General features: G+C 42.1%; 1 protein-coding gene across 1 annotated transcript in view; it reads right to left on the reverse strand.

Annotated features, from left to right (window-relative positions):
* Positions 1–12,112, reverse strand: part of Epsti1 (epithelial stromal interaction 1) — a 104,244-nt gene extending 92,132 nt beyond the window's left edge. Inside the window, exon 1 of the mRNA XM_013355059.2 lies at positions 11,827–12,112. Coding sequence (XP_013210513.1) covers positions 11,827–12,011 — 185 coding nt within the window. The 5' untranslated portion in view covers positions 12,012–12,112. The remainder of the gene's footprint in view (positions 1–11,826) is intronic.
* Positions 12,113–12,421: the final 309 nt, after the last annotated feature.

Below are 12,421 nucleotides of genomic sequence, written 5' to 3' on the forward strand. Positions count from 1 at the left end.
AAGCTCAGGTTAAAGGTTGACGAGAACAGGGAAAGGCATTGCCGAAGATGGTCACGTGACCGGTCTCCACTCTTCTGCCTGATTCTCCTCTGCATTCAAACTAGGAGAGATGTTGGCCCCTGCCAAGGTGCATTTTCCCTTCCTCCTAACGGCAATCCCAAACCATTCAGGTTGACAATGAGCCTGGCTAAAAGCCTGTAGTCTCCAACCTCTATAGCTAAGTGTGACCACATGATTAATTTGGGACAATGGCATATTAGCAGAAGCTTGAGAAAGATTTCTAAGACTTTTCACTGGAAGTGGACAGACCAAGCTTTGGTTTGCGGTTCCCTTCCTGGAGGGGTTGAGGTGAGCGCTGATGCTCAGATAGCTAGTCTGCCCTCTGACGTTAGTGCTCACCTAGTGTCCAAATGCCTGGCTTTGAACCTCACCCCACTACTCCCTAACTAACGACTTTGAGCAAACTACAAAGTTGCTCTATTTGTAAAGTAGAGAAAATTATCCACTTCATAGGTTAAAAACTAGCTTCAAATAATTTTAGGGTCCAAAAAAAAGAAGGATCTGGAGATAAAAGTGCTTAACAGCCTGAGTTTGGTTCCTGTCATCCACCTGCGGAAGAAGAAAACTATCGAAAGTATCCCTGACCTCCAAACATATGACATGGCATGTGTGTGCCACATCATACACACATGCAATATACACATAAACATACCACGGTAATAAATATAATTTTTAAAACAATATCAGAAAGTAACGGGAGCCAGAGAAGTGGCTTTGATTCTCGGCCTCCTCATGCAGTGGCTCATAACTGCCTGTAATCCCGGTTCCAGGGGATCTGATGCCCTCTTTCATCTTCCAGGGCTATCTACACACGTGATAGACAGACACATATACATGCACACATATGTATGAATTCTTTCATTAAAAGAAAGCAACAGTGTTCCACTATAATGGCCAAGTATTTGTCTCAGTCCTAGATCAGCTACTTTCTGGTATATTTTGTAGGGAAAACATAAACAAAGCTTTGTTTTAGAATATCTGTGAAGGGGCTATGTTTTGCCCATAGTACTGATACCTACATACAATATATATGATGACTGTTTTAGGTGCTAGACCCTCCCCCATCACTGTCTAACTCCTTCTCATGCTCTGAATGAATCCCTTTTGGTATCTTTCCCATAAATGTATACAGTTTTTTTAAAAAAAATTCACTGTACAACTGTGGTCCTGACTGGCTCTTCCCCATAACATCTATGTCATGGTTTTTTGATTCTTTTCTATGTATCACAGAAGTAACAAGACCCACGGCTTGAAGCGAAATGGTACTGAGAAAGATATCTTTAAAGATTAGCTGATGCTATTCTCGGGCAAGTGGCAGCACACTCTGAGCCCAGACCTTCGCCGCTCCTTCTCTTATTGAAATATAATAGACCTACAGTGAACTGCAAAACCTTAAGTCCACAGCTCTGTGACAAACCTTTCTTTAAGGCCTCTGGGTTCCAAAAGAGAAAGGGAGAAAAAGAAGCAGAGAAATAAAATGAGCTTTAGGATGTGACCAAGAGTTACTCTAGCCCAACTGTTTATTTTTAAATTCTTTAAAAGCCTTGGGCTAGGGTTGGAGTTCAACTCAGGGGTAGAGTGTTTTCCAGTGTGCACCGGGCATGGGTTTTACTCCCCACCCCACACATACACAAATAAAGCCTAACAAGCAATATTAGTCTAACAAAGACCACCTCTCTCTACCCTAGGTGTCAGTTCTGGAGGCTTTACAAGTTTATTCTTTCATCTCTTCTTTTGTTTTGTGTGTGTGTGTGTGTGTGTGTGTGTGTGTGTGTGTGTGTATCATAAAATTAAGCTGCAGAGTTATGGTACATAATCCCTAAACACTATAGCATATATCCTCAAGAAAAAAATATTATCCTACTTATACATAAAACATTATCATACCCGAGGAATTTACCTAGTTATACTCAGATTTCAAAATTGTGTCATTGAATTCCTCCGTATTTCCACTTCATCTTAGAGTTGGTCACGAATCTCACTGATCTCTGCAGGCCATTCCTCTTCCTTTCATGACGGGCATCATTAAGAAGCCTGAGGATATTCTCATATGGAATGTCTCATGGTCTGGAGGAAGTGGTTATTACAACGGAAAGGATTAATACCAGCACATGAGAGGCAGGAGGATCCTGTGTTTGGAGGAGTTCAAGGACAGCCTGGACTATACAAGACCCTATCTCAAAAAAAGCAAAAACATTAAAATAATAATAATAATAATATATTTGTCACTATCACAATAGAACTAAAGAACATACTAGGTCTTTTCTTTCTTCCTTTCTGTCTGTCTGTCTGTCTGTCTTTCTTTCTTTACAAGATCTCTTCCTATCTATTTAGCCCAGATTAGACTTTAACTAACGGTCCTCTTGCCCCAGTGTTCCCAGTGCTAAGATATGAGCCACCACAGCCTGCCCCAGCCTTTGTTTTAATGATGAAAAATATCTTGAATTTTTTTGGCATTCCTTTAATAGACTGCTTTTTAATCTTTCCATTTGAGGGAAAACTACAAACATCCCAGAACAAAGGAGCCGTCACGGCTGATTTTTCTGATAGAGAATAGAACCTTCCAAAGCTGTCTGTTCCTTTTGATTACTTTTTTTTTCTCCTAAGCTTTTGTTTCAGATTCAAATACATCCTGAATAGATGCAATTAACCTTAACAATATGCATAACCTCAGTGCACTCTGCTGACTTTGAAGGGGGTCGCCTCACTGTGTAATTGAGCTAAGTTTCATTTTTCTCTCCTTTCTGCAACACTTCCACTGATTATTATAGGTATTATGTGTTTTCAGGCTCTCATCATCCTGTTGATTTATTGTTTCACTGTTGCAGCTGTCAAAGGCTTTTTGAAAAATGTCCATTCATTTTTGATGATACTGTATTTGAACAAAAATGATTGCTCCCCAAGACGTGGCAGATCTCAAAAGCACACCACATCAAGGAGCAAGGTCTAGTCCAAAAAAAAAAAAAAAAGTTGGAAATTCGTTCTAACAGGAACGTAATTTATACCTTCCTCCATAAACAGGAAGGTAAATTTGATCTAATCAAAGTAAAGTGTCTTTTCTTTCCATCCGCTCTAAAACTCCTCTGCACAGAGCTGTAGTTTTCAAACTGTAGGTGGTAGCCCGCTAATGCTTCCTGAAATCCGTCATGAAATGAATTTATTTTTAATGAACAAGAATAGAAAATAGGGACTGGAGAGATTACTTAGCGGGGACAAACAGTTGCTCTGCCATCATGAGGACCTTAGTTCAAATCCCCAACACAAATGGAAAAAGCTAGACAGGGTTGCTCTGCCTGCCTGCAATCCCAGCATTGAGAAAGAGGGGGCAGATGCAGAGAGCTCATCGGCTAGCTTGCCTAGGCAAAAATGTGAACTTCTAGTTCAATGAGAGACCCTGTCTCAAGGCGGTAAGACAGAGTTGGAGAAATAGAGCCAACATCCTCTGCTCTGGCTTCCTCATGCATGTGCACACATCTGCAGACCCCCCTGTATGTACCACACAGACAAAGGAACAGAAAATGTCAGCATGTCACATGTAGTGAGAATCGTTTTGCAAAATTTTTGGGGGGTTGTATGTATCTTCATACATATTGACATAGGTCCCAGGTCACAATATCAAATAAATTGTTCACTATAGTTTCTGTCAAAAATCACCATATAGTTGAAGTTGCTTAGAGACAATGACAACAGCCTGCACTAGTAGGAGGCAACCAAGCTGTGTAGAAGGTAGCATAGAAAAGGAGATTTACACACACACACACCACACCACACACACACACACACACACACACACACACACGAGAACATGGCCCTTCTAACTACTTTTCTAAATTGTTTAGAAAATAACTTAGAAATAGTGATAAGATTCAGGGCACATTTTTCAAAACTATGGCACCTTGGCATTTGAGAAAATAGAAACAGGAAAGTCTGCCTTTCTCCACCCCCCTGAAACAGACCACGAGGGAGTTTTCTAACCTTTAGAGTCAGTAGGTCATCAGGTCCACAATTCAAAGCTCTCTTTTGAAGAATCAGTACAGGCAGGCATCCTCTGTATCTTCACTTTATTATAGGATTGGTAGATGCTATCTTTGACAAATCACATAGCTACAAACTGTTCACCCTCCACCAAACATAAGCACAAAAAGACATGTTATGTTTATATAGGAGATGTCCCCAAATACATGTTATATTTGTACAGGAAAAGTCCCGGAGGGGTATGCATTAAGTGCTTGGTGTAGTATTTTACTTTTAATTTTATATATTTTATTTTTATTTTATTTTATATGTGTGTGTTGCCTACATATAAGTATGTGCGTTGCCTACATATAAGTATGTGCACCGAGTGCACACCTGATGCCCTTGGAGGTCAGAAGAGAATGTGGGATCCCCTGGAACCGTAGTAACTGATGGTTATGAGCCACCATATAGACACCGGGAATTGAAGTCAGGTCCTCTCCAAGAGCAAGAAGTGCTCTAAACTGCTGAGCCATCTCTCCACTCCTTTGTGGCACTATTTTATAATGCGTAAAGTTTTAAGAGATGAGGCCTAAGTGGTAGCCTAAGCCCCTGCTTAGTCTCTTGTGGCAAACCTTTGAAAGTTATGCCCACTTCTGTTATGATTCTAGGCTGCATTTCCTTTGTCCTGTCTGTGGTCACATTGTACACAAGCCTCCGCCACATACTCCACCTGCCATGAAATTGCCCCACTGCAAACTGTACCTTCAAAATGATGAGGCAAAGTAAATCTTAAGCTGTGTTGCTCTAGCATTGTGTCATAGTAATGAGAAAAGTTGCCAGTATATAAGATTTCTCTGTATCTTTGTGCCGTCATTTCTGAAGGCTCGTATGTCACACACAATTTACTAAAGCAATTCGTATTCTTCTCTCTTGTTAATCTGACTTTGTTGTAGATGTCTCGGCCATGAACCAAGGGATGGGTGGCTAAAGAAATTGTCTCCCTGAGAAGCTGCTAGTGCATACCACATTACCACATCTGTATTAGTACTCTCTTCGACCTACTGATTTTGTTCTTGATGTGGACATAAAACAATAAGGCAGCAGGTAGCTCTGATATCACTTCCTCTCCCAGCTCCTGAGCAGTCTCTACTTAAGCAGGAAGCTAGGTTTGAGTCCTAGCCACTGATTAGGGAAAGCAACAGAAACCTGGGAAACTCATTTTATCGCCAAGACTCACATTCCTTATCTGTCAAGGGGAAGTGTTTATTCTGAAGATAAAAACTCAATAATAATGTTCATGTCACTCTGTACAAGATCTAATGCATGGTTTAGCATTTGAGATATTTTAAGCACTTTTATAAACCATTGGTTTTGTTTTTCTGGTGACTCTGGCTTGAACCTAGGGCTGCATGTTTATTAAGTATGTACATTACTTACCTAGCACACACGAACAACCCAATTGATTGTTTATGTTTGGTGCTTGTCTATTTTGTTTTGGCAAGGTTACTCAGGTTATTTGAGGCTATTTAACTAATTTACAGACTGTTACAACAGTATTGCAATGCTCCAACATATTCATCATTCCAAAAGTAACCGAAGGAAGCCAAGCTCTGCTAATTAGTTTGCTATTAGAATCTGCTAGTAGTTGAGGTACCTACTCAGCTCACTGAACTGCGTCATTATCATTAAGAGTTAAACACTGTCTGTTACATTACAAACTTTCTAAGTGCTTATGGGCCTTGTCTGGGAGCTGAGTTAAATAATCCCCTAATATAATCTATATTGAGCCATCAGGAAGATTGCTCATTAAGACAAGCATTGAGCTTACCCAGTGTACTATTATTTTCATAACATTAAAAGAAGCGTCTCACTAGCCAGCTCTCCATCTCGAGAAAGAATGAGCGTGATGCTTTCATGCTGTTTAGCATCTACTGGCAAAAAAATACTTATTTTCTTCTAATCATATGGAGACAGGAAATTGGAATTTGGAGTACTGTGGTGAGGAGGAAAGAGTAGATTAGTTTTTAGAGGCTCTAATAACTACCAACGTGTTGCTTGAAAGCTGAGTAGTGGAACATATCTCTACTCTACCTGCGGAAGCTGAAGCAAAATGACCACACGTTCAAAGTCAGTATGTGCTGCATGGGGAGTTCAGGGTATTCTTGGCTACCTAGAAATAGTCTGTCTCCAAATGCAAAAACAAAACAAAACAAAAACAAAAACAACAACAAAAAACCTGGTATCTGGGTGTTTTCCTGTCCTTGTGACAAAAGCATCCTGACAAAACAATTTAAAAAACAAAGAGTTTGTCTTGGTTACTTTTCTATTGTTGTGACCATACACCATGACCAAAGCAATGTATAAAAGAAAACAAATTTTGTTTGGATGACCAGCCACTTCCTGCTGTGACAGGAGCCACCAGGCAAAGAGAGAGGCCAACTGGAATGTCATGGAATTTTCACACCAAGAAGCCCACCCGTATTGATACAGCTACTCCAATGAGGCCACACCTCTTAATCCTTCCCAAACAGTTCCACCAAGTATTCATATGTACGAGTCTATGGGGGCCATTTTCATTCAGAGGTTTATTTTGGCTCCTGGTTCAAGGATACAGTCCATCACAGCAGGGAAATTAAGGCAGCAGGAACTTCAAACAGCTGATAATAATGTTTTAACAGTCAAGAAGATGAAAGTAATGAATGCAGGCACTCAGCTAGTCTTCTCCTTTTTATGCAATCCGACACCCAAGGCCAGAGTATGAAGCTACTCTGCCTTCCTCAATTAGCCTTATCAAAGTAATTCCTCATGGGGCTTGCCCAGAGGCTAATCTAATATAAATAATCCTTCCCAGGTGTAACTGCAGACTTGTCTTCTAGATAATTCCAAATCTGCCAAACTGACAATCAAATCTTCACAACCTACAGCATAAACATCTACGTACATGCAACTTCCCATTCTCCTGCAGGTCTCAGTTTTATATCATGTCTTAGGAAACATTTTCCTACACAACTAGCTCAGACGCTGGCTTTCTTTTGTAGCACACACAAAGATTTACTTGTGTAATTATTGCAGAAGTATCTATCCCATCAACTAGATTTTTTTTTAATCCTTATGAAGTTTGCTAAGTAGATAATTGCACCAACATTTTTAATTGTCCTGAGCTAGGGATGTTCTGTTTCTATAAGGTTGGTAGTGTATGTTATTCCCTGCTGCACAGCAAGCACTCCTTAAATATTCACTATTATTGCTGCTCAATCTTTAACTCTTTATAGTCCTCCATATACAGTAGACCACAAGTGTGTTACGAAAAACTGAATTTGTGTCTAAATTATACTAAACATTAACCACTGTATAGTAAAGTTTTATATTTCTGGTCAATTTTCAGAACGTCTTTTTTATTTTTATTTTCAAACAACATCAGGCTTGTATCAGTACACACAGGCAAGAGCCTATTGCCCACAATCAGGCTGGAAACCTGTACCTTTAATAGGCATATAGATGTGAGTGGAATTTGCTTAGAAGCAAGCAAAATAGCAAAAGAGAGAGTGAAAGATTGTTTTAGATTACAAGTTTATATAAGCTTTTTGTTTGTCTTTAAATCTATGGGAATAGTTTATAATAGTTGAGGAAAAAGTACGTGTCAATAGGAAGGAATAACTATAAAAGCCAATATGAAATAGTAAACACTTGCAAAAACTGAAATTCAGATGCAATAAAAAAAAGTTAACCTATCTGGTATTTGCCACGGTTTAGGAATCATGGATTAATGCTATAATAAAGACCGTAATAAAAAAGTAACTTGGAGAAAAAAAGGTTAATTTTGATTATACCTCCATGTCAAAGTCATCAAAGGACATCAGTGCAAAAACTCAGAGAAGAAACTTAGAGTCAGGAACTGAAGCAGAGGCCATTGAGAAATTCAGCTTACTGGATTGTTCCTTGTGACTTGCTCAGACTGTTTTCTTATAGCACCCCAAACCACCATCCCAGGAGTGACACCACCCGCAGTGAGCTAGGCTCTCCTACATCAATCATCAATCAAGACATTGTACCACAGGCTTACCCACAGGCCCATCCGTTGGGTTCCTCCTTTGAGGTTCCCTCTTCGCAAATGACTATTTTCTGTCATGTTGACACAAAACTCCCAGCACAATTGACATCCTGTCAACTTGGTATGCTAACACATCACTATTAAACCAAAACCCTTCTTGTTGTCCCCCAAGATGTCACCAATATCAATATCACAATATAAAATATATTCCAAACTTAAAAAGTCCCACAAGCGTTACAAATCAAGCACTTTAGACACTAAAATGTCCAGTCTCTCCAAAACACCGAAGTCTCTCTAAAATTCCGGTTTTTCTTAAAATTCAAACGCCTCCTTAAAATTCCAAAATCTCTATAAAATTCCAAAGTCTGTTAGATGTATTTCCTGTGACATAAAAAAAAGACACAATTTCTTACTCTAAGAAGGGAGAATCAGTGCAGTCACAATTAAATCAAAACAAACCCGAAGTTTAACGGTACTGAAAGTTCTGTATTAGCTTCTGAGAGCCCACTCCCAACCCTCCAGACTCCAAGGGGTCTGGACAGCTAGCTCCACTTCTTGGGCCTGCCGTCTGCAGCAGGCCCTGCTTGTCTCTGAGGCTAAGGCCGGCTCAATTCTGCAGCTGCCGCTGTCCTTGGCGTCTCCTATGGTACTGGTTTCTCCAAAATGCTCAGGGCTTCACTGAAACTGGACTGCACCAATAGCCTCCTCTGGACTCTCTTCGGGACTCTAACCCTACCACCTAGTGCCAAGTCTCTGCCTCTCTCCATGACACCTTCATGCCTTCAAAGAATGACCTGAATGAATGACTTACACATAACCGAGTTTGGCAGCCAGCAGAGGAACAGCACTGGCCACCTCTGAACCCCAGACTCTCTGTTGACTCCACTGAGATGCCTCTCGGAGGATTTTGCCTCAACAATGCTGGTGTCTTCTTAATCAAAGATGATTCTTCAGGCCCTATGACCCAGTATTGAGTGTCCCAGCAAAGTAAAGATTTCACTTTGGTAGTTTTTAATTCAAAATTGATAGAGCCTTTAAGGGACCTTTAAACTTCCTTCTGACACATGCAAGCCAGGTGTCGTCCGACTGTTCTGCTCTCCGTATTACCCTCTAAGATCCCGCAACAGCTCATTAAAGCCTGGACATCCAGGGCCTTTTCTAGTCCAAAGTTCTTACACACTCCTCCCCAAAACACATGGTCGGGTCTGCCATCGCGATACGCCATGACCTGGTACCAATTTCTGTCTCAGTTTTCCATTGCTGAAACTAAAGCACTGTAACAAAAAGCAGCCGGGGAGGAATGGGTTTATTTTAGTTTCCAGCTCTCAGGTCACCAAAGAACCTCAGGGCAAGAGCTCAAGGCAGGAACCTGGCAGCAGGAGCTGATGCAGAGACCAGGAAGGTTTCTTCTCATGGCTTGCTTGGCTGCTTTCTGGTAACACTCAGGCCCACGGGCCCAGGTGTGGCTCCACCCACAGTGAGCTAGGCCCTCCCATGTTAATCCTCAGTCAAGAGGATTAGGCACTGCACCACAGGCTTGCCATAGGCCAATCCGGTGAGAGCACCTTTCTCAACCGGGGTTCCCTCTTCTGAAAGAACTCTAACTGGTGTCCAGTTGGCACAATACGGCCGGCACACGTTTGCTTGTTTAGTAGGAAGGCATTTTTAAGTCACTACGGTTTCTCAAGTCACAAGCAATCGAAAGGTGAAAACATCGTCATCAGTAAATGCTTAAATGAAGTCATCGCTATCAGTTCCCAACCTTGACTGAATATTGGCTGAGAGGCTGCTATTCGTTTACTTCTATTAATGAGGAAACTGAGGCATGCAGTAGCGAAGCATGCTGCTCAGAGAGCAGGGAAGCGTGGAATCAGAAGTTGAACCCATCTAGTGGGCATAGAAGCCCGTGCTTGTCATCCCCACATTGGAATCACTGCCCCATGAATTTACCAAAGGTTGAACACAAGCGAGGTTAAATCTACCTTTACCATACAAATGAACTGTTATGGCAATTAGCATCCTCCTTTCTTATTTTTCATCCCACGCGTGTACGCGCGCACACACACACACACACACACACACACACACACACACACACACTCACGTCCTCTTAAATTCTCTCTCCAAAATAAGTAAGAACTTCCTGATTCTTTGTTGTTTTTACAGAGATGCCATTGATCATTCAACCATTCCCCCTTGGCTTACCAGTTCCATTAAGGAAACAGATGAGCACGCTGACACAGTGAAGGATGGAGATAGAAGATGAATTCAGAGTGGTCCAAACAAGACCTTAGATGTTAAACACCTAAAAGGGAATGCATTCTCTCTAACACTCTGCTGCCTACCGCCCATGCACATGAAGTCTGGGAGAAGTAATTGAATTCTTTCAGGAATTTCTCTAATGATCTAACAGAAAACCATTCCTTTCTGAGTGATTTGGTCCAGCAAGGTGCTAGAGTAATTACCATCAAATCAGAAAACAGAAAGACATAACTGATGTGTGCTTATGAGACGATAGGAGCATACAAATAAGTGGTTATATCTAAATACCTGCTCTCTAATAAGAGGCTTAGACATAGATTTTTTTTTTATCATTAGCCACTCATAAGCATGAGGCCAGCATACAGATATGTGTCTCAGAGTCAATGAACTTTTCTTATGGCAAAATGCCAGTTGCTCTGAGAGAAATTCGGCCGTCTCTAATTGATTCCCAGACCATCTGCCCCGACTAAGGGTAGCTCTACACTGAATAGTATTATAACCTTGGTTCTTTCAGAAGCTGGGGAGTGAGAGAAACTCTACTGCTTGTTGGTCATAAGGTTATATAACTGTTCCTTAGCAACCAGCATTTGTCTTTCCTGCAACAAAGAAGTCGTTGCAAAGGGGGAAAACTAAAAATAAAATCGTTTGGACAGTTCTAATTCACAAAGACAGCACTTCAAACCGCAGCGCTGTGTGTGTGTGTGGGGGGGGAACAAACAAACAAAAAAACCCCAAGCCATTCCAAAAACGCCCAAGCCATTCCACCTGGGGCAAAGAGAGGGCGGCTGACCCTCTCTACACAGCATGCTTTCAGGAGGCCACCAGCACAGATCAAGAATAAATGTCTCCTCTCTATTCCTGTTTAGGACCCGTTCCAGCCTTGAGCGGCTGGAGCCCTCACTCCCAGCTCTGCTAGTCCCAAGAGGTTGGTCTGTTTGAGTCTTGGCAGTGATGCAAACTCGCTGCTGAGGTTATCTGGACCTTCTGTATCATATTCTTCTTTGCCTTTTCTCTGCCATGGTGCTACCAAATATATAGGCTCACTATCTATCTCTTTTCTCTTTCTCTTGCTCTCGCTCTCTCTCTCTCGCGCTCTCTCTCTCTCTCTCTCTCTCTCTCTCTCTCTACCTTTCTCTCCCCCTCCCTTGCTCTTTGGCTCATTCTCCCACTCTCTCTTTCTTGCTCTCTCCAATAAAGAAAAACTTCCTTTCCTAATGACTAAGAAGTCCAGAGCACACCCAGGAGTCAGTCACAAGAATCAATGGAGTGGGTGCCAGATTATGCTGCAAAAATCTGCAAATTGGCAAATTCAAAGCATAATAAAGTAATTCATAGGTGATTTTATTGAGGTAAAATGACACTTAACTCTTTCAAAATCCCTGTTTTGGAGTCTCTATGGTTTCAACCTGCAAAGACTTGGAAAGTGCCTGGGGCCCTGATTATGTTTGGGACCAGGACTTGTTGCATCCAAGGCAGCTTGCTGAATACTTACTTACCTCCTCTGGTCAGTGCGCCCCTGCCTCTCCACCGTAGGGTTCTTGGGAGCTGCCACCTCCAGACTCTGTTTCCGGCTTTGCTGCAAACCCAGTTCCTTGCGTTGCCCATTCCCAGCATGGTCCCCAGAAAAGGAGAAAGTGCCCAGCCCTGGGCCCACCACCCTGCTGCGGGTGTGGGTGTACATGGTCCACAGCCCGCCTGCCCCGTTGTGTCCTGGCTTCAGTCTCTTGAGAAAGGGGTGCCGGAGAGGGTTCCCAGGAAGCTCGCGGAGAGGGTTCTGAAGAGCAAGTCAGCGGTTTTAACAGCTGAGTTTCGATTTCTCTCTAACCACAGGCAGGGCCAGCAGGGAACTTCCTCTTCTGTTCCCTACCCAGGTGCCCTCTGACTTTGTGACTTATTTACAGCCTGGGTGATAAACTGAACTGGTTCACCCAGCTACAGGGGAGTGGGCCTCAGAACCACTGTGGAGAGAGAGAGCTGAGGATCATGAAGATAAGCCACGAGACAGCCTCCGAGCTGGTGCAAACTGACCAGAGTCCTGAAAATACTTTAGGAGCTGCTTAAACAGGTGTTCCTAATTCGCAGTCACTGTTG

This window comes from Microtus ochrogaster, unplaced genomic scaffold (genome assembly GCF_000317375.1).
Source record: "Microtus ochrogaster isolate Prairie Vole_2 unplaced genomic scaffold, MicOch1.0 UNK88, whole genome shotgun sequence".
NCBI classification, from domain to species: domain Eukaryota; kingdom Metazoa; phylum Chordata; class Mammalia; order Rodentia; family Cricetidae; genus Microtus; species Microtus ochrogaster.